This window comes from Mustelus asterias, chromosome 26 (assembly GCF_964213995.1).
Source record: "Mustelus asterias chromosome 26, sMusAst1.hap1.1, whole genome shotgun sequence".
Taxonomy (NCBI): Eukaryota; Metazoa; Chordata; class Chondrichthyes; order Carcharhiniformes; family Triakidae; genus Mustelus; species Mustelus asterias.
In genome coordinates, this window is record NC_135826.1 from 40,521,885 (window position 1) to 40,543,053 (window position 21,169).

The following is a 21,169-nucleotide window of genomic DNA, read 5'->3' on the forward strand; positions in this document are numbered from 1 at the left end:
TCAAGATTGATCTATTGTAACCTTAACCCCACATTCCCACCTACCCCTATCAGGGGTGAACCAGCTAGATGGATTCAGAACTGGCTTGGCCATGGAAGTCATGATGTGGAGATGCCGGCGTTGGACTGGGGTAAACACAGTAAGAAGTCTCACAACACCAGGTTAAAGTCCAACAGGTTTATTTGTAGCAATCGGAACTGGCTGTTCCTTCCTTCCTTTGTCAGGTGGGTGGGAGCTCTGATCACAAACAGGGCATACAAAGACACAAACTCAATTTACATGAATAATAATCCCATCTACCTGACAAAGGAACAGCCAGTTCCGAAAGCTACTGGCGTTTGCTACAAATAAACCTGTTGGACTTTAACCTGGTGTTGTCAAACTTCTTACTGTGTTTACCCCAGTCCAACGCCGGCATCTCCACATCTTTGGCCATGGAAGGCAGAGGGTACTGGTGGAAGGGTGTTTTTCTGATTAGAAGTTTGTAACTAGTGTTCCGCAGGGATCAGCGTTGGGACCTCTGCTGTTTGTGATATATATAAATCACTTGGAAGAAAATGTAGCTGGTCTGATGAGTAAGTTTGCGGATGATACAAAGATTGGCAGAGTTGCGGATAGTGATGAAGATTGGCAGAGAATACAGCAGGATAGAGATAGGCTGGAAAATTGGGCGGAAAAATGGCAGATGGAATTTAATTCAGACAAATGCGAGGTGATGCATTTTGGCAGGTCGAATTCAGGTGGGAGCTATAAAATAAATGGCAGAACCTTCAGGAGCGCAGACACACAGAGAGATCTGGGAGCACAGGTCCACGGATCCTTAAAAGTGGCAGCACAGGTGGAAAAAGATGGTGAAGAAAGCATGTGGCACGCTTGCCTTCATTGGACGCGGCGTCGAGTATAAAAATTGGCAAATTATGTTACAGTTATATAAAATGTTTGTTAGGCCACATTTGGAATACTGCGTCCAGTTCTGGTCTCCACCCTACCAGAAGGACGTGGTGGCTTTGGAGACGGTGCAGAAAAAGTTTACCAGGATGTTGCCTGGTATGGAGGGTATGAACCATGAGGAGAGATTGGGTAAACTGGGGTTGTTCTCCCTGGAAAGATGGAGGTTGAGGGGCGACCTGACAGACGTTTATAAAATTATGAGGGGTGTGGATAGGGTGATAGTTGGAAGCTTTTTCCCAGGGCAGAAATGACAATTACAAGGGGGCACAAGTTCAGGATAAGGGGGGAAAGGTTCAGTGGAGATGTGTGGGGGAAGCTTTTTACACAGAAGGTGGGGGGGGGGGGGGGAGTGGTTCTGTGTTCCCGGGGAGTGGGTGCTGTATTCCCGGGGGGGGGGGGGAGTGGGTGCTGTGTTCCCGGGGGGGGGGGGGAGAGTGGGTGCTGTGTTCCCGGGGGGGGGGGGGGAGAGTGGGTGCTGTGTTCCCGGGGGGGCGGGGGGGGGGAGTGGGTGCTGTGTTCCCGGGGGGAGTGTTCCTGCCTCCTGTGTTGTTCCGGGTTGCTGTCTCTCTCTCTCTTGGGGATTATTGGCGACCTTTGCCTCTTAAACAGCGCTGGGATCTGAGTTGGAAGCAGCCGAGCTCCAGCCCCGGGTCTCCAGCCTCTCGGCAGCCGCCAGGATGCGGGTGGGAGCCGGAGCCGCCGCGTTCCTTCTGTCGCTGAGCGCAATCCCCATCTCATTCCTCCTGAACAGGTTGTCGGCTATGGACAGGTGAGACTGAGCCCGAGTGAGGGAGCTGGGAGTCAGCCTGGGAGAGGATTGCAATCCGGCCACTGACTGCAGACAGGAGACAGAGAGAACTCTCCCTGCAAAATATACAGGAGGGGGAACTCTGTACCCCAGTCAGAGTCAGCACCTTCAGGGGAGGAGGGGACCCTGTACCCCAGTGAGAGTTAGTTCTGGAGTGGGGAGTGGGGAGTGGTGTGGGGGGTGGGGGGTGTTTGAGGGACTGTGGGGGGGAGGCAGGAAGAAGAATATTTGATTTGATTTATTATTGTCAGATGTATTAGTATACAGTGAAAAGTATTGTTTCTTGTGCGCTCTTCAGACAAAGCATACTGTTCATAGAGAAGGAAAGGAGAGAGTGCAGAATGTAATGTTACAGTCATAGCTAGGGTGTATAATAGGCAGATGAGTAAAAGGCCCCTTGTGCCATGCAGTCTGTCAAGGTTCAGAGGTCAGAGGTGGTTGAACCTGTTCATAGTTTGTTGGTGTTGCTAAGGCAGCCACAGGCTCCATAGTGAACTCACTGTTTAATATCAGTGTGACTGTAACGGATTTCAGGTGTGCAGTGTAGCAAGAATATCTTCATCAAATTCAGACAAAAGGCAAGGCAGGTTCCACAGAGCAGGATGAGCGATTGAATCATATTGTGTAGGAAGTTAGGGCAGGGGGGGTGGTGGTTAGGGTCAGGGGGTTAGGGTCGGGGGTTAGGGACGGGGGTTAGGGTCGGGGGTTAGGGTCGGGGGTTAGGGTCAGCGGGTTAGGGTCGGGGGATTAGAGTCGGGATGGTTAGGGTCGTGCCGGTCGGGGGTTAGAGTCGGGGCAGTTAGGGTCTGGGGGTTAGGGTTGGGGGTTAGGGTCGGGTTTAGGGTCAGGGAGTTAGGGTCAGGGATTAGGGTTAGGGTCGGGTTTAGGGTCAGGGCGTTAGGGTCGGGGGTTAGGGTTGGGTTTAGGGTTAGGGTCAGGGGTTAGGGTCAGGGATTAGGGTTAGGGTTGGGGGTTAGGGTCGGGGATTAGGATTAGGGTTAGGGTCAGGGAGGTTAGGGTCAGGGGGTTAGGGTTGGGGGGTTAGGGTCGGGTTTAGAGTCAGGGGGTTAGGGTTAGGGTCGGGTTTAGGGTCAGGGGGTTAGGGTCGGGTTTAGGGTCAGGGATTAGGGTTAGGGTCAGGGGGTTAGGGTTGGGGGGGTTAGGGTCGGGTTTAGGGTCAGGGGGTTAGGGTCGGGGGTTAGGGTCGGGGTTTAGGGTCAGGGGTTGGGATCAGGGGGTTAAAGCCGGGGCAGTTAGGATCGGGTGTTGGAGTCGGGGTGGTTAGGGTCGGGTGTTGGAGTCGGGGTGGTTAGGGTCGGGTGTTGGAGTCGGGGTGGTTAGGGTCGGGTGTTGAAGTCGGGGTGGTTAGGGTCGGGTGTTGGAGTCGGGGTGGTTAAGGTCGGGTGTTGGAGTCGGGGTGGTTAGGGTCGGGTTTAGGGTCAGGGGGTTAGGGTCGGGGTTTAGGGTCAGGGGGTTGGGATCAGGGGGTTAAAGCCGGGGCTGTTAGGGTTGGGTGTTGGCGTCGGGGTGGTTAGGGTTGGGTGTTGGAGTCGGGGCGGTTAGGGTCGGGCTGACAGTTTTCTGGTCACTCGTGCAGCCAGTTCTGTTGATCAGCAGACTCTGCAATGTCACACTCGATCCTTGCACTCTGATGTCAGGCTCGACTTTAAACTTTGAGCTCCGAGTTGGAGTTTCTTGTTGTTGAGCACAGGCAGATTCCTGTGGCTGTGGATTAACCCCAACCTGGAGTCAGGATGGGACTGCACCCTGGCTAACTGCCGAAAGATTTCATGGATTTTTGTCACCATCTGGAAGTCACCGTTAAGGATGTGTCCAAAACCCGAGAAAGATGGAAATGTGAATCTAAGTTGATGATTTTTGGCTGTCTTCATACCTTTTGCTAATCACTGCAGTCATTTGGATTAGAATTAAATTTTAATTGACAGCAATAAAGGCCATTCAGTTCTGTTGGTCCTTGTCAGTGTTTCTGCTCTACACAAGCCTTCTCCTAACCCCTTCTTCCCCCCACCCTATCACTGCCTCCTTTTATCTGTTCCTTTCTCCCTCACACGCTTACCTAGCTCTTCCTTGCTTGTGTCCTTCTCAATACAATTCGCCTCAACCACTCAGGTTCCACATTCTCACCACTCTCCGGGTAAAGAAATTGATTTATTCGTGAGTATCTTGTGTTTGTTGCCTCTGGTTCTAGTGTTGCCCACTACAAAGGGTCGTGAATGTAGCCCAATCCATCATGCAAACCAGCCTCCCATCCATTAACTCTGTCTACCCTTCCCGCTGCCTCGGCAAAGCAGCCAACATAATTGGGGACCCCACACACCCCGGACATTCTCTCTTCCACATTCTTCAGTTGGGAGAAAGATACAAAAGTCTGAGGTCACGCACCAACCGATTCAAGAACAGCTTCTTCCCTGCTGCCATCAGACTTTTGAATGGTCCTACCTTATATTGAGCTGATCTTTCTCTGCATCCTAGCTATGACTGTAACATCACATTCTGCACTCTCTCTCTTCCTTTTCCTCTATGTACTCTATGAACAGTATGCCTTGTCTGTACGGCGCGCAGGAAACAATACTTTCCACTGGGCGGAGTTTTATGGCCTCGCTCGTTCCGAAACTGTAAAATCCCGCCCGAGGTCAACAGACCTTCCCATGTTCCGCCCCTCGCCCGCTCCGATTCCCGTCGTGGGTGCGGCAGTAAAATTCCGGCCACTGTTTAAAGTTTATTTATTCGTCACAAGTAAGGCTTACATTAACACTGCAATGAAGTTACTGTGAAATTCCCTTAGTCGCCACATTCTGGCACCTGTTTGGGTCAATGCACCCTAACCAGCACGCCTTTCAGACTGTGGGAGGAAACCGATGCAGACACGTGGGGAACATGCAGACTCCACACCGACAGTGACCCAAGCCAGGAATTGAACCCGGGTCCCTGTCGCTGTGAGGTAGCAGTGCTAACCACTGTGTCATCGTGCTGCCCTTGTATCCCAATACATGAGACAATAATAAATCAAAAAATGGCAATATCTTCTCTGTGACTACCCTATCAAACCCTTCCATCATCTTGAAAACCTCAAGAAGGCCAGTCCTCAGCCTTCTCGACTTTTAGAAGCAGAGTCTCGGCCTGTCCAGTCTTTCCCAATGGTTCCAGTCTTTCCCAATGGTTACTGTCTCTTCCTTGGCAGCTCTTGTGATTAATTTCTTTCTCCTTTTCCCATTTAAAGTCCAGTGATGGTGTTTGCTGCTGGTGTTGGAGTTCTCCTTGGCCTGTTGTTGGTGTTGTACCTGCTCGTCATAAGGAGACCTCCCAAGGATCCCCTATTTTATGGTAAGTGACAGGGAGCTGATCGCCTGAGGAGGGGGCTGAGGGTCACCGGGTTTCTGAAGGAGTGTCACCGACTGCAGAACCGAATCTAAGTCAACTGCTTAACCCCAAAAACTGAAACAGCGAGGGGCCATGAATGATAAACGGTGGTGATATAAATTGTGATCACTGGACTAGGGGACATAGAAACATGAATAACCACCTGTGTTATCCCCATTGACTAATAGATATAGGAATTAGTCAATGTCATGCTAACCAAATCCATGTTGACATGGGGAGGGGGTGGGGGGGGGGCATTTCGGGGGGGTAACATATGAGTGGCAGGGGGGCGATGCAGAGTAACATGAAAGGGAATGATCTGATAGGGAGTATTGAGTAACTTCTTACCTTTTGTTGCAGTCTTCGCTGTGTTCTCCTTCACAAGTATCATCGATTTAATTATCTCCCTGGAACAGGAAGGCTACATCGAAGGATTCATGGGATTTTACTTGAAGGAGGTATCTGTTACTGACATTGGGGAGAAGTTTGTTGTGTTTTCTTGATCTTCTGTTGCTGTTCAGCCCATTTCTCTGGTGGCTCTCTCAGTCTCCCATTGGCCTCATGTATAATTCAGGCCTTCCCTCTACTCTGGAGATTTGAGATCTCAATCTATTTTAACATTCCAGTGCAGTGCTGCTGGAGGTGCCACCTTTTAGCTGAGTTGTTAAACCTTCTGACCTCTCATAAGGATCCCACGGCCAATATTTTGAAGAACGCAGGAATTCTGACCAATATTCATCCCACAATCAACATCACTAAAAGAGATAATTTGGGATCTTGCTGTACACAAATTGGCTGCTGTGTTTCCTACATTACAATAGTGCCAGGGACCTGGGTTCAATTCCGGCTTGGGTCAGTGTCTGTGCGGAGTCTGCACGTTCTCCCTGTGTCTGCGTGGGTTTCCTCCGGGTGCTCTGCTTTCCTCCCACAGTCCAAAAGACGTGCTGGTTAGGGTGCATTGGCCATGCTAAACTCTCCCTCAGTGTACCTGAACAGGTGCCGGAGTGTGGCAACTGGGGGATTTTCAAAGTAACTTCATTGCAGTGTTAATGTAAGCCTACTTGTGACACTAATAAATAAACTTTACAATAGTGAATTTGATGGGCCAAATGGCAATTTCCTGAGTCTCAATGACCCTATCCCATTCATGAGTTCTCTGCCTAATGACGGGTCTTTGCCTCATTATCTGCTGATGTTTGACTCGGAGCTATTGGCTGGGCCGTTTTTTGGCAGTGTTCATTTTCCATCGCTTTCCACTCTGAAAGGCAGCTCTCCAATCACCCGCAGCTTGAACAGGAATTGAACCTGCTCTGATGGTGATGTTCTGAGCCACGTGCCAGTCATCCAACCAGTTGAGCTAACTGGGCTCTGACGATAGTCTCTGCCCTTCATCAGCTGTCAAACGCGTTGAGACATCCTGAAGATGTGACGTGCATTACACAAATGCAAGTTCTTTCTTCACTCTTCCTCCTCCTGCTGTGATTTCAGCTCCTTATCACGCCACAAACCTGAGCAACCCTTCCCTGGAGACTGTCCCTTGGTGAGAAGGTTCACCCAGTTCTGTCTGAGGTGACACGGGGTTGGAGGGGGGAGGGTGAAACTGGAGAACGAGGTCCTGTCTGCAGCGGGGGTATGAGTCCACTGGTTAGTGATGGGGAATGTGAAATCCGGTTGGCCTCCCCTTCCCAAATCCAGGAATGCTAAGGTCTGTGTTTCCAATCAGCAAATCCATGCTGACCCAGGTGGGATAGGATGGGAAGCGCTGGTGCTGTTTATCATGATGAAGTGTGTGTTTGCCTCAGTGCTGAGCATATTATTTCCTCCATCCCAATTATTCATCAATTTTGATCAGCTTTTTATGTTTGTAACCTGGCTGTGTTTGGGGTTGGATGGGTGGTGGTTAGAATGGAGATGGATTGGTGGCGATCAGCATGGAGATCAATGGCTCATACCAATGCTCTGATCTTTTGATAGGGGGAACCATATCTCCGCAGCGCCTACGGTATACTGATCTGTTACTGGGATGGGACAGTCCATTATGTGCTCTACCTGATGATGATAGCAGCCATAACACTGAGGTAAGGCACCAAGCAGCAGCCCACATTGACTCATCACATCTGAAGCACTTGTGTTTAATTCTGGGCACCACATCTCTGGAAGGATGTACTGACTTTGGACAAGGTGCACCCCAGGTTGGCTAGCATCTTACCGAGGTTTAAACTGATTGCATGAACTGCGCTTGTATTGGAACGGAAACATGTCGCGGTGAGGATGGATGTCACATGTCATCACTGAACCTTGTGATTTCACCCAAAGGTGGAGTTACCGGACTGTTGGCCTTTACTGGCTGGGTTCCATTGCCATGAGTCTTGTCACCCTCTCACTTGGAACCATCGTAGGTAAGTGACTGTCAATACTTGGGATTATTCCCAGGAAACTTACACCGAACTGGGAGAGAAAGGATACAGGGGCGGGATATTGTGAATAACATCCTGAATATTGCACCGAAGGCATTTCACAGGGAGCATTATGCAGCAAAGTTTGACACGGAGCCACACTAATGTCAATGTAAAGGTCAAAGAGGTGGATTATAAAGAGATTTTAAAAGGAGGAAAGAAACATAGAGATAAATGATAATCCCCATCCCGGGAAGATACATTGTGACCATAGAAATATTCACTGATACAGTGTAGCGGGAGTTTTACTCTGTATCTAACGCCGTGCTGTACCTGTCCTGGGAGTGTTTGATGGAGACAGTGTAGCGGGAGTTTTACTCTGTATCTAACGCCGTGCTGTACCTGTCCTGGGAGTGTTTGATGGGGACAGTGTAGAGGGAGCTTTACTCTGTATCTAACGCCGTGCTGTACCTGTCCTGGGTGTGTTTGATGGGGACAGTGTAGAGGGAGCTTTACTCTGTATCTAACTCCGTGCTGTACCTGTCCTGGGAGTGTTTGATGGGGACAGTGTAGAGGGAGCTTTACTCTGTATCTAACCCCGTGCTGTACCTGTCCTGGGAGTGTTTGATGGGGACAGTGTAGAGGGAGCTTTACTCTGTATCTAACCCTGTGCTGTACCTGTCCTGGGAGTGTTTGATGTGGACAGTGTAGAGGGAGCTTTACTCTGTATCTAACCCCGTGCTGTACCTGTCCTGGGAGTGTTTTATTCAGTATGTGGATTAATGTAGTTGGATTGTCCTCCTAACTTCCCGTGAATATTATTTCAGTATAATCAGGTTATTATTTCAGCTATAAAACAAAGAGCAATGATTTACAAAGAGAACAAGCGTGACTGATTTGGGATTAGCTAATAGCTTGGACTTTCATTCTTGTATTCAATCCTGAAGGTAAGTTTGGAACTGAAATCCGTCCTGCGTTCCTGCTCAATGTTCCATATGTATTGATCCCGATTTGGGCTGGAAAGAGAATATATGGAATGCCCAGAGCATTGCCACAGACATTGGCAAATCAGGTAAGGAACTTCTGGAATAACCTGGAGATACCATAGCACTAATGGTAGTAACAGACCAAAGTTACATCGAGGGAGCTTCACTCTGTATCTAACCCTGTGCTGTACCTGTCCTGGGAGTGTTAGATGGGGACAGTGGGAGCTTTACTCTGTATCTAACCCCGTGCTGTACCTGTCCTGGGAGTGTTAGATGGGGACAGTGTAGAGGGAGCTTTACTCTGTATCTAACCCCATGCTGTACCTATCCTGGGAGTATTTGATGGGGGACAGTGTAGAGGGAGCTTTACTCTGTATCTATGTAACCCCCTGCTGATCACTATATGGGGCTACTATTTAACTGTTTGATTTACAGGATCCTGAATTGCTAGCAGTTGATGTTGAGCTGGCTAAATTTCCTGTTTACCCATAAATGCCAGTACAGGCTTGCATGGAAAGGATTTGAGTATGTTTAGCGCGGTGCCTCCAAAAATGTTATTGAGATAAACCTTATAATGAGAAAAGATTTGGAACAACAAGGTAAACGGAATAACAAAAAAATTAAATAACAAATATAATTAGCAGATATAAACAAGTAAAGAATCCCAACTGAAGATTTTCCAATTAACAGTTTCAACCTGAGAAATGTTCAGAATATCATCAAGCAGTTTGAATTTTAAACGTTGGGGCCCATCCGTTGGTGCACATCTGAAGAAAACCACATTCTGTTACCGTTCCTGTCTGATAGTACTCACTTAACCCCGACACACACACAGTCCAGACGGGTCTACGAGAGGGAAGATGATGGAGGAAGCACACGAGGCAGAGGTGCCGCGAGCTATCTGTGCAGTAACACAGATCCCGTGCGCTGAAGGCTGTCCTCCTCGGCAGTCATGAAAAACCAAACAGTTCTACCTGAGAAAGATTCACTTCGAACTGACTTTTTACTGCCTCTGAAAAGCTTCTCTTCAAAAAACGTGGCTGTCCCTCTTCTGCACAGTCCCTCCTCAGCTCTGCAGCTGCTTCACTTCCTGGCGCCTTTTTTTTTCTTCCCGCCCCCAGAGCAATCCCATTGGCCCAGTCCACATCACTCAACCAACAGCATCCTGTTCACAGCACCCGCCCGGCAAACAGGACACTGAAACCCACAAGGGACAAAGAACACTGGTAAATGTCTTCCCCACAAATTTTCCTCAGTCCCTTACATCTAACCCCGTGCTGTACCTGTCCTGGGAGTGTTTGATGGGGGACAGTGTAGAGGGAGCTTTACTCTGTATCTAACCCCGTGCTGTACCTGTCCTGGGAGTGTTTGATGGGGGACAGTGTAGAGGGAGCTTTACTCTGTATCTAACCCCGTGCTGTACCTGTCCTGGGAGTGTTTGATGGGGGACAGTGTAGAGGGAGATTTACTCTATCTGATCATGGAGGGAATACTCACAAAGGTGACATATTAGGGCCGCCCCACAAAGGTGGGGCGGCATGGTAGCACAGTGGTTAGCACTGCTGCTCCACAGCTCCAGGGATCTGGGTTCGATCCCCGGCTTGGGTCACTGTCTGTGTGGGGTTTGCACATTCTCCTCGTGTCTGCGTGGATTTCCTCCGGGTGGTCTGGTTTCCTCCCACAGTCCAAAGATGTGCGGGTTAGGTTGATTGGCCCATGCTAAAAATTGCCCCTTAGTGTCCTGAGATGCATAGGTTAGAGGGATTAGTGGGTAAATATGTAGGGATATGGGAGTAGGGCCTGGGTGGGATTGTGGTCGGTGCAGACTCGATGGGCCGAATGGCCTCTTTCTGTGCTGTAGGGTTTCTATGATTAATGAATATTGATAACTGTTATTAATTGCCAGTTGTTTTTGATTAGCTATCATTTTTTAATTCATTATATTATTTTAATTACCAAAAGACTATTACCTATTTATTGTTCTTCAATGATGAGATTGGTGGGTTTTCTATGTTCAGTGCGACGGGAATAATGAAATTAATCTGGATTGATTATTTATTGAGGGCTGTGCTGTGGCTATTTCCTCAGAGTGACCTGGGTCAGAGGAGGTGGTTACACCGGCGGCCCCTGGATATCTGCTTCATCGTGTACCTGCTGTTCGCTACCGCCTACACACTCTACAGGGGCTTTGTAAGTAACAGCCACTAACGGGCTGGGTGTAGGTGTAATTGGCTGGCTGGACGGACACTGTTTAATTCACCACTTCAGAGCCCACCCTGCTGTTAATGTTTCTAACTCTGAGATAGCTGACCATTTCAATATTCTCGGCGCAGCTTCTACAGACTGCACTGTCGAGGGGTCAGTACTGAGGGAGTGCTGCACTGTCGAGGGGTCAGTACTGAGGGAGAGCCGCACTGTCGAGGGGTCAGTACTGAGGGAGTGCCGCACTGTCAGAGGGTCAGTACTGAGGGAGTGCTGCACTGTCGAGGGGTCAGTACTGAGGGAGTGCTGCACTGTCGAGGGGTCAGTACTGAGGAAGTGCCGCATTGTCGAGGGGTCAGTACTGAGGGAGTGCCGCACTGTCAGAGGGTCAGTACTGAGGGAGTGCCGCACTGTCAGAGGGTCAGTACTGAGGGAGTGCCACACTGTCGAGGGGCCAGTGCTGAGGGAGTGCCGCACTGTCAGAGGGTCAGTACTGAGGGAGTGCCGCACTGTCAGAGGGTCAGTACTGAGGGAGTGCCGCACTGTCAGAGAGTCAGTACTGAGGGAGTGCCGCACTGTCAGAGGGTCAGCACTGAGGGAGTGCTGCACTGTCGAGGGGTCAGTACTGAGGAAGTGCCGCATTGTCGAGGGGTCAGTACTGAGGGAGTGCCGCACTGTCAGAGGGTCAGTACTGAGGGAGTGCCGCACTGTCAGAGGGTCAGTACTGAGGGAGTGCCACACTGTCGAGGGGCCAGTGCTGAGGGAGTGCCGCACTGTCAGAGGGTCAGTACTGAGGGAGTGCTGCACTGTCGAGGGGTCAGTACTGAGGGAGTGCCGCACTGTCGAGGGGTCAGTACTGATGGAGTGCTGCACTGTCGAGGGGTCAGTACTGAGGGAGTGCTGCACTGTCGAGGGGTCAGTACTGAGGGAGTGCTGCACTTTCGAGGGGTCAGTACTGAGGAAGTGCCGCATTGTCGAGGGGTCAGTACTGAGGGAGTGCCGCACTGTCAGAGGGTCAGTACTGAGGGAGTGCCGCACTGTCAGAGGGTCAGTACTGAGGGAGTGCTGCACTGTCAGAGGGTCAGTACTGCGGGAGTGCTGCACTGTCAGAGGGTCAGTACTGCGGGAGTGCTGCACTGTCAGAGGGTCAGTACTGTGGGAGTGCCGCACTGTCGAGGGGCCAGTGCTGAGGGAGTGCCGCACTGTCAGAGGATCAGTGCTGAGGGAGTGCTGCACTGTCAGAGGGTCAGTGCTGAGGGAGTGCAGCACTGTCAGAGGGTCAGTGCTGAGGGAGTGCTGCACTGTCAGAGGGTCAGTGCTGAGGGAGTGCAGCACTGTCAGAGGGTCAGTACTGAGGGAGTGCCGCACTGTCAGAGGGTCAGTACTGAGGGAGTGCCGCACTGTCAGAGGGTCAGTACTGAGGGAGTGCCGCACTGTCAGAGGGACAGTACTGAGGGAGTGCCGCACTGTCGAGGGGCCAGTGCTGAGGGAGTGCCGCACTGTCAGAGGGTCAGTATTGAGGGAGTGCCGCACTGTCAGAGGGTCAGTACTGAGGGAGTGCCGCACTGTCAGAGGGTTAGTGCTGAGGGAGTGCCGCACTGTCAGAGGGTCAGTGCTGAGGGAGTGCCGCACTGTCAGAGGGTCAGTGCTGAGGGAATGCCGCACTGTCAGAGGGACAGTACTGAGGGAGTGCCGCACTGTCGAGGGGCCAGTGCTGAGGGAGTGCCGCACTGTCAGAGGGTCAGTATTGAGGGAGTGCCGCACTGTCAGAGGGTCAGTACTGAGGGAGTGCCGCACTGTCAGAGGGTCAGTACTGAGGGAGTGCCGCACTGTCAGAGGGTCAGTACTGAGGGAGTGCCGCACTGTCTGAGCTACGACTCTATGGATGAAAAATTCAGTTGAGGACCGGTCTGCCCCCTGAGGTTGATCTTAAAGATTTCAGGATATTATTGGAAGTGGAACAGGAGCCATTCTCTGGGTGGTCTTACCCCCACACATCTCTGTCCCAATGGCAGCAAAAACAATGCAACTACCCTGAAGCTTAGAGAAGCTGCTGTAACTGTTTTCTTTAGATTTGTGTACTGTTCTTTGAGTCCCCTTTCTGGGATAACTCTGTGTGTTTGATTTATTTCCCAATGAGGTATTTATCCTGGTTCGGACAATGACTCATTTGTGCCTTGCTTGCCATTCTACCGTGAGTTATCTCAGCTCAGGCAGCCTCAGTAAGAGGGATCTTTGATTCCCGCTCATCATCCAGTGATCCAGCAAGTGGATCTCTGTGGGAAGGTGGTGTGCTCGGAATCTAATCACCAAACCCACTGCCCAGGCTGACATTTGGACAGTTATCACTTGAGAAAGATCAGCATCATCAAGATTGGGCTAAATGCGGATGGCTGGGGTGGGGGGGGGGGGGGGGGGATTTAACTTTTCTAAATCATGGGATGTGGAAGGCATTGACTGCACCAATATTTGTTGCCCATTCCTAATTGCCCTTTAACTGAATGTCTCACTTGGCCATTTCAGAGGGCAGTTAAGAGCCAACCACATTGCTGTGGGTTTGGAGTCACATGTAGGCCAGACTGGGTGATGAGGGCAGATTTCCTTCCCACATTATACAATAAATGGCAGAGTCATTTTATACAATAAATGGCAGAATCATCAGGAGTATAGAAACACAGAGGGACCTAGGTGTGCAAGTCCACAAATCCTTGAAGGTGGCAACACAGGTGGAGAAGGTGGTGAAGAAGGCATATGGTATGCTTGCCTTTATAGGACGGGGTATAGAGTATAAAAGCTGGAGTCTGATGATGCAGCTGTATAGAACGCTGGTTAGGCCACATTTGGAGTACTGCGTCCAGTTCTGGTCGCCGCACTACCAGAAGGACGTGGAGGCATTGGAGAGAGTGCAGAGAAGGTTTACCAGGATGTTGCCTGGTATGGAGGGTCTTAGCTATGAGGAGAGATTGGGTAGACTGGGGTTGTTCTCCTTGGAAAGACGGAGAATGAGGGGAGACCTAATAGAGGTGTACAAGATTATGAAGGGTATAGATAGGGTGAACAGTGGGAAGCTTTTTCCCAGGTCGGAGGTGACGATCACGAGGGGTCACGGGCTCAAGGTGAGAGGGGCGAAGTATAACTCAGATATCAGAGGGATGTTTTTTACACAGAGGGTGGTGGGGGCCTGGAATGCGCTGCCAAGTAGGGTGGTGGCGGCAGGCACGCTGACATCGTTTAAGACTTACCTGGATAGTCACATGAGCAGCCTGGGAATGGAGGGATACAAACGATTGGTCCAGTTGGACCAAGGAGCGGCACAGGCTTGGAGGGCCGAAGGGCCTGTTTCCTGTGCTGTACTGTTCTTTGTTCTTATTAGGGAACAAGATGGGTTTTTCCGACAATCGACAATGGTTTCACCAGCACCGGGACTAGATTTCAAACCCTGATTTTATTCACTGAACTTGCATTCCACCAGCTGCTGTGGTGGGATTCGAACCCGTGTCCCCAGAGCATTGCCCCTCTGATGAAGGGTCATCCAGACTCGAAACGTTGGCTCTATTCTCTCCCCTCCGATGCTGTCAGACCTGCCGAGATTTTCCAGCATTTCTTGTTTTTGTTCCCAGAGCATTAGCCTGGGCCTGTGGATTGTTGAAAATACAATACATTGTGTACAGTCTGGGGACTGTGCGGGGAAGCTCTGGTTATATCACAGCTCCATTTACTGACAGAGTGCGGGGAGAGGTGGGGAGGGGTTTAGTGTAAAACAAACTGTTGGATTTCCACCCCATCCAAAATCATGTTCCATTGAAGTCAGCAGAGAGGAATAGTGAGCAGAATGTAAAACCTGATCCCATGGGTTTCCTGCATTGTGAGTTAGGTTTAATGTTACTCTCTTGCCTCCTTGCCTTCTCTTCCCCACACACACACACACACATCCCCTCCCACCCCCTAACCATGAGCGTATGTTTGTTGGAATTGTGATTTGGATGAGTTCTTGGCACATCATAACATTCAGAGCTATGGGCCAAGTGCTGGCAAGTGGGATTAGGTGGGCAATCAGGGCCTTTCATGCATCTGTGCAGACTCGATGGGCCAAAGGGCCTCTTCTGCACTGTAGGATTCTAGGATTCTGTGATTCTGTAATGTGATCTGTCTGATTCAGATTGTCCTCGATTGTTCCTTTGATACTTGTGACACCTACGCTTATGACTGGGAGCCCTACCTGTTGGACCCGGTGATGTACGCCAAGATCCAGGCAAGTTGTTGACTGCTATGGGGTAGAGTGTACCTGGGCTGTGGGGAAAGGCCGAGTGCTGGGTAGGGTCTCTGGTACACTGAACTCTACACTATGCCAAAGCTAGGGTTTTTAAATTCCAACACTTATGTTTCAATCCCCCCATGACCTCGCCCCTTCCTATCTCTGTACGTGTCCTCCAGCCCCGCAACCTTTCAGATCTCTGTGTAACTCCGATTCCAGTCTCTCGTGCATCGCTGACTTTAATCACTTTGTGGAGATGCCGGCGTTGGACTGGGGTAAACACAGTAAGAAGTTTAACAACACCAGGTTAAAGTCCAACAGGTTTATTTGGTAGCAAAAGCCACACAAGCTTTCGAGGCTCTGAGCCCCTTCTTCAGGTGAGTGGGAATTCTGTTCACAAACAGAACTTATAAGACACAGACTCAATTTACATGAATAATGGTTGGAATGCGAATACTTACAACTAATCCAGTCTTTAAGAAACAAAACAATGGGAGTGGAGAGAGCATCAAGACAGGCTAAAAAGATGTGTATTGTCTCCAGACAAGACAGCCAGTGAAACTCTGCAGGTCCACGCAACTGTGGGAGTTACAAATAGTGTGACATAAATTCTGATTCTAGGATCGCATGATAAAGACTCAGGAGGAAAAAAGCAGAAATATTTATGTGAAATAGTGTGACATAAACCCAATATCCCGGTTGAGGCCGTCCTTGTGTGTGCGGAACCTGGCTATCAGTTTCTGCTCCGCGACTCTGCGCTGTCGTGTGTCGCGAAGGCCGCCTTGGAGAACGCTTACCCGAATATCAGAGGCCGAATGCCCGTGACCGCTGAAGTGCTCCCCAACAGGAAGAGAACAGTCTTGCCTGGTGATTGTCGAGCGGTGTTCATTCATCCGTTGTCGCAGCGTCTGCATAGTTTCCCCAATGTACCATGCCTCGGGACATCCTTTCTTGCAGCGTATCAGGTAGACAACGTTGTCTACCTGATACGCTGCAAGAAAGGATGTCCCGAGGCATGGTACATTGGGGAAACTATGCAGACGCTGCGACAACGGATGAATGAACACCGCTCGACAATCACCAGGCAAGACTGTTCTCTTCCTGTTGGGGAGCACTTCAGCGGTCACGGGCATTCGGCCTCTGATATTCGGGTAAGCGTTCTCCAAGGCGGCCTTCGCGACACACGACAGCGCAGAGTCGCGGAGCAGAAACTGATAGCCAGGTTCCGCACACACAAGGACGGCCTCAACCGGGATATTGGGTTTATGTCACACTATTTCACATAAATATTTCTGCTTTTTTCCTCCTGAGTCTTTATCATGCGATCCTAGAATCAGAATTTATGTCACACTATTTGTAACTCCCACAGTTGCGTGGACCTGCAGAGTTTCACTGGCTGTCTTGTCTGGAGACAATACACATCTTTTTAGCCTGTCTTGATGCTCTCTCCACTCCCATTGTTTTGTTTCTTAAAGACTGGATTAGTTGTAAGTATTCGCATTCCAACCATTATTCATGTAAATTGAGTCTGTGTCTTATAAGTTCTGTTTGTGAACAGAATTCCCACTCACCTGAAGAAGGGGCTCAGAGCCTCGAAAGCTTGTGTGGCTTTTGCTACCAAATAAACCTGTTGGACTTTAACCTGGTGTTGTTAAACTTCTTACTGTGTTTAATCACTTTACCATTGGCGGCCGTGCCTTTAGCTGCCTGGCCTCTGAGCTCTGCTAATCCCTCCCTAAGTTTCTCCGCCTCTCTGCCTTGCTTTCTTCTCTTAAGACACTCCTGAAAACCTATCTCTTTGACCTGTCCTGATACCTCCTTATATCGCTCAATGTTAAATTCTGTTTGATAATCACTTCTGTGAAATACTTTGGGATATTTTCCTTCTGAAACATCCTATATAAATGCAACTTATATTTCTGCTCCTGTACTCTCATTGTGCATTTCACACTTCCATCACGTGGACATTTTGTGCCACACACTCACACACACTCACACACACATACACTTTCACACACACACTCTCACACACTCACACACACACTCACACACACTCACACACACATACACTTTCACACACACACTCTCACACACACACTCACACACACACACATACACTTTCACACACTCACTCACACACACTCACACACACACACACTCACACACACTCACACACACATACACTTTCACACACTCACTCTCACACACTCTCACACACACATACACTCTCTCACACACACACTCACACACACATACACTTTCACACACACACTCTCACACACTCTCACACACACTCTCACACTCACACTCTCACACTCTCTCACACACACACTCACACACAGACACATGTACACACACTCTCACACACACACGTACACACACACACGTACACATCACACACACACACTCACACATTCTCACACAGCTCACTCACTCACTCACTCACGCACACACACACAAACACACAAACTCACTCACTCACACACCCACACACACACACAAACCCACACACTCACACACAAACTCACACACTCACACACCTACACACACACATTCTCACACACACACAAACTCACTCACTCACGCATGCACACACACACTCACATACACTCTCACATGCACACACTCTCTCACACATATACACACACATTCACACACAAACTCACGCACGCACACACATACACATTCACACACACACACACACACTCTCACACATACACACATTCACACACACAAACACACACACACACAAACACACACACACACTCTCACACACATACATAGACACACACTCACACATACACATTCACACACACATTCACACACACACACGCTCTCACACACACACACTCTCTCCCACACATGCACACACACATTCTCACACACACACTCACACACACACTCTCTCACACACATACACACACACCCACACACACACGCACTCTCACACACACTCACACACCCACACACTCTCTCACACACATATACACACACTCACTCACACACACACACTCACACACACACAAACACACTCTCTCACACACACTCACACATGCACACACACACAAACTCACTCACTCACCCACGCACGCACATTCACACACACACTCACATGCACACTCTCTCACACACACACACACACGTACACTCACACACACAAAAGCACACATACATTCTCACACACAGTCACACACTCATGCACACTTGCGCACAGTCACGCACTCATGCGCACACACTCACATACACACTCACACACACTCATACTCTCTTACACACAGTCACACACACTCACACTCTCTTGCACACAGACACACACACACACACTCTCTTAAACACAGACACACACACACTCACAGTCACGCACACACACATTCACACACACACACACTCACACACACACACACACACACACTCACGCATATACACACACACATACACACACACTCACACACACACACCCGCACACGTTCATGTCATCATTCACTCAAATGAATTCTCTCTCCCTTACACAATTCTCATTCTTCCACTCACACATTCACACCTCTCATTGATGTCCAGTTGGTCAGTTTCTGGGACTCGTGCTTGTTGTTTCTTTAAATGAGGGGTTAAAGTTCATGCTCTCTTTCAGATGCTGGTCAACATGTTCTACCTGGTGCCCTTCTTTAGCCTGGCACTGTATGGCCTGATTGTGCCCGGCTGTGACTGGATGCCTGATCTGAGTGTGGTGTTTGCAGGAGCCATAGCCCAGGTGAGTCACTGGTATTAGTGTTTCTAACTCAATAGTAGAATCATAAAATCCCTACAATGCAGAAGGAGGCCATTCAGCCCATCGAGCTGGCACCGACAACAATCCCACCCAGGCCCTATCCCCTTAATCCCACTTATTTACCCTACCAATCCCGCTGACATTCCCCTAACACTCAGGGGCAATTTAGCATGGCCAATCAACCTAACCCGCACATCTTTGGACTGTGGGAGGAAACTGGAGCACCCGGAGGAAACCCACGCTAACATGGGGAGAATGTGCAAACTCTGCACAGACAGTGACCCAAGCCGGGAATCGAACCTGGGAAGCTGAGACTGAAGTGAAGGGGCAGATTGGATGTGTTTGAGGAAGCCATGGAGAGAGAGACTCACGTCCTGAGTGTAAGAACATCAAAGGTGAAAGGTGGGAAGTGAGGGTCTGGCAGTTTATTTGAAGGCAGGCCGATTATAAAGGGAGATTCTATTGGTAAATGGCCGAACCGGACCATTCACAATCCTGCCTTCCTATTTGACTCTGAGCAGAACTTCCTATATCCACTTCCATCATCAAACCTCCCGCTTCCATTTCCATAACCTCACCCCTCTCCATCCCATTGTTAGCTCCAGACGCAACCGTTCTGATGCTCTCCCAGGCAGCCTCCACCTTGCAACTCTAACCCTAACCCACCGAGTTCCTGCTGCCCATTTCCTAATTTACACAAATCCCATTCGCCCCCAGTGTGGGCTAAACCAGCAGTGGCTCCTCATCTGGCCATGCCTCCATTTCAACATTGTCACCCTTTCCTCAAATCCCTCCGTTATTTTGCCCCTCCCGATCTCTGCAACCTTCCTCCAGCTCCACAACCTGGAGACTTCCGTCTTCCTCTAATTCTGGCCTCTTGCACGCCCCCAATTTTCACTGTCTCGTCACAGTTGGCCGTGTCTTCAATTGCCTGGTCCTAAGCATTGGAATTTCCTCCCTAACCCTCTCTTCCTCATGTTCCTCCTTTAAGGCAGTGCTTAAAATCTCTCTTTGACCAAGCTTTCGACCATCTGTCTGAATATCGTCCACGTGACTCAGTGTCAGTTTTAAGACCATAATGTACAGGAGCAGGAGGAGGCCATTCAGCCCTTCAAGCCTGATCTGCTATTTAATAAGATCATGGCTACTTCACTATGTCCGCTTTTCTGCCTTCTCTCCGTAACCCTTATTTCCCAAACTGATTAAAAATCGATCTCAGTGTTGAGGATCATAGAATCCCTACAGTGCAGAAGGAGGCTATTCAGCCCATTGAGTCTGCACCGACCACAATCCCACCCAGGCCCTATCCCCATAACCCCATGCATTTACCCTAGCTAGTCCCCCGGATACCAAGGGGCAATTTATCATGGCCAATCCACCTAACCCGCATATCTTTGGGCTGTGGGAGGAAACCGGAGCGCCCGGAGGAAACCCATGAAGACACGGAGAGACTGTGCAAACTCCACACAGACAGTGACCCAAGCCGGGAATCGAACCCAGGTCTCTGGTGCTGTGAGGCAGCAGCGCTAACCACTGTGCCACCGTGCCGCCCATGTTCAAGGTATTCAAGAGATGGCTGGATATAGCACTTTGGGCTAATAGGATCAAAAGTTATGGGAAAAAGCAGGATCAGGCTATTGAGTTGGATGATCAGCCATGATTGTGATGAATGGCGGAGCAGGCTCGAAGGGCCGAATGGCCTCCTCCTGCTCCTATCTTCTATGTTTCCATGTTTAAGGACTCTGCTTCCACATCACCCTGGGGTAAAGAACTCCAAAGGCTCATCTCTCCTTCAGAGAAGAAATTCTCCCTCATCCTCCTGTGTGGGTGCCAAGGAATATTTTTACTAAGTTCAAGCTGCTATATAAATGCAAGTTGTTGTTGTGTGGGGAGGACCTCCCATTTCTGATAATTTAATGCCTTTTTAAACTTGCTTCTTCTCCCCACCTCCAGGCTCAGTTTTCCCACGTGGGTGCGTCTTTACACCCACGTACTGCCTTCACATACCGCGTCCCCCAGGATATCGTGTCACCTTTCCTGTATGCCAACACCCTCTTTGCTGTTGGTGCCCAGCTCCTGGCACTTCGCTGCGTCGTGTGCTCCAACCTCTTTCTGAAAGGCAGGCCCGGGACGAAGGAGGAGCTGCAGAAGAAAGCAAACTGAGGTGAAAGGCCAAGCGGAGCGAGAGCCGAGGAGGAGCCCGAAATGTTCGTGCTGTTAAAATAATTAAAATGTTCTTCAATGCCGAGCGGGTAGAACTCTCACCCGCGAGTCAGAAGGTTGTGGGTTCAAACCCCACTCCAGACTCTGAAGCGCACCACCTGGGCTGATCCCTCAGTGCGGTGCTGAGTAAGTGCTGCACTGTCAGCGATGCTGCTTTTTGGATGAAACTGTAAACCAAGACCTGCCCGCTCAGGTGGATGT

At 49.8% G+C, this 21,169-nt stretch overlaps 1 protein-coding gene across 1 annotated transcript; it reads left to right on the plus strand.

Moving 5' to 3' along the window:
- Positions 1–1,622: 1,622 nt before the first annotated feature.
- Positions 1,623–20,908, plus strand: LOC144479763 (transmembrane 6 superfamily member 2-like). The gene is made up of 10 exons (XM_078198799.1): positions 1,623–1,720; positions 5,001–5,104; positions 5,501–5,598; positions 7,115–7,218; positions 7,457–7,539; positions 8,484–8,608; positions 10,611–10,712; positions 14,884–14,976; positions 18,608–18,727; positions 20,699–20,908. The coding sequence occupies exons 1-10, from the start codon at positions 1,629–1,631 to the stop codon at positions 20,906–20,908; spliced, it is 1,131 nt and encodes a 376-aa protein (XP_078054925.1). The 5' UTR covers positions 1,623–1,628.
- Positions 20,909–21,169: the final 261 nt, after the last annotated feature.

What these genes read in the sequence shown, in the direction of transcription:
- LOC144479763 (XM_078198799.1), top strand. Translation starts at nt 1,629, where the DNA reads ATGCGGGTGGGAGCCGGAGCCGCCGCGTTCCTTCTGTCGCTGAGCGCA. An exon ending in CAAGGATCCCCTATTTTATG is followed by an intron (nt 5,105 to 5,500) that starts GTAAGTGACAGG and finishes CTTTTGTTGCAG; the next exon opens with TCTTCGCTGTGTTCTCCTTC. An exon ending in CTCACTTGGAACCATCGTAG is followed by an intron (nt 7,540 to 8,483) that starts GTAAGTGACTGT and finishes TCAATCCTGAAG; the next exon opens with GTAAGTTTGGAACTGAAATC.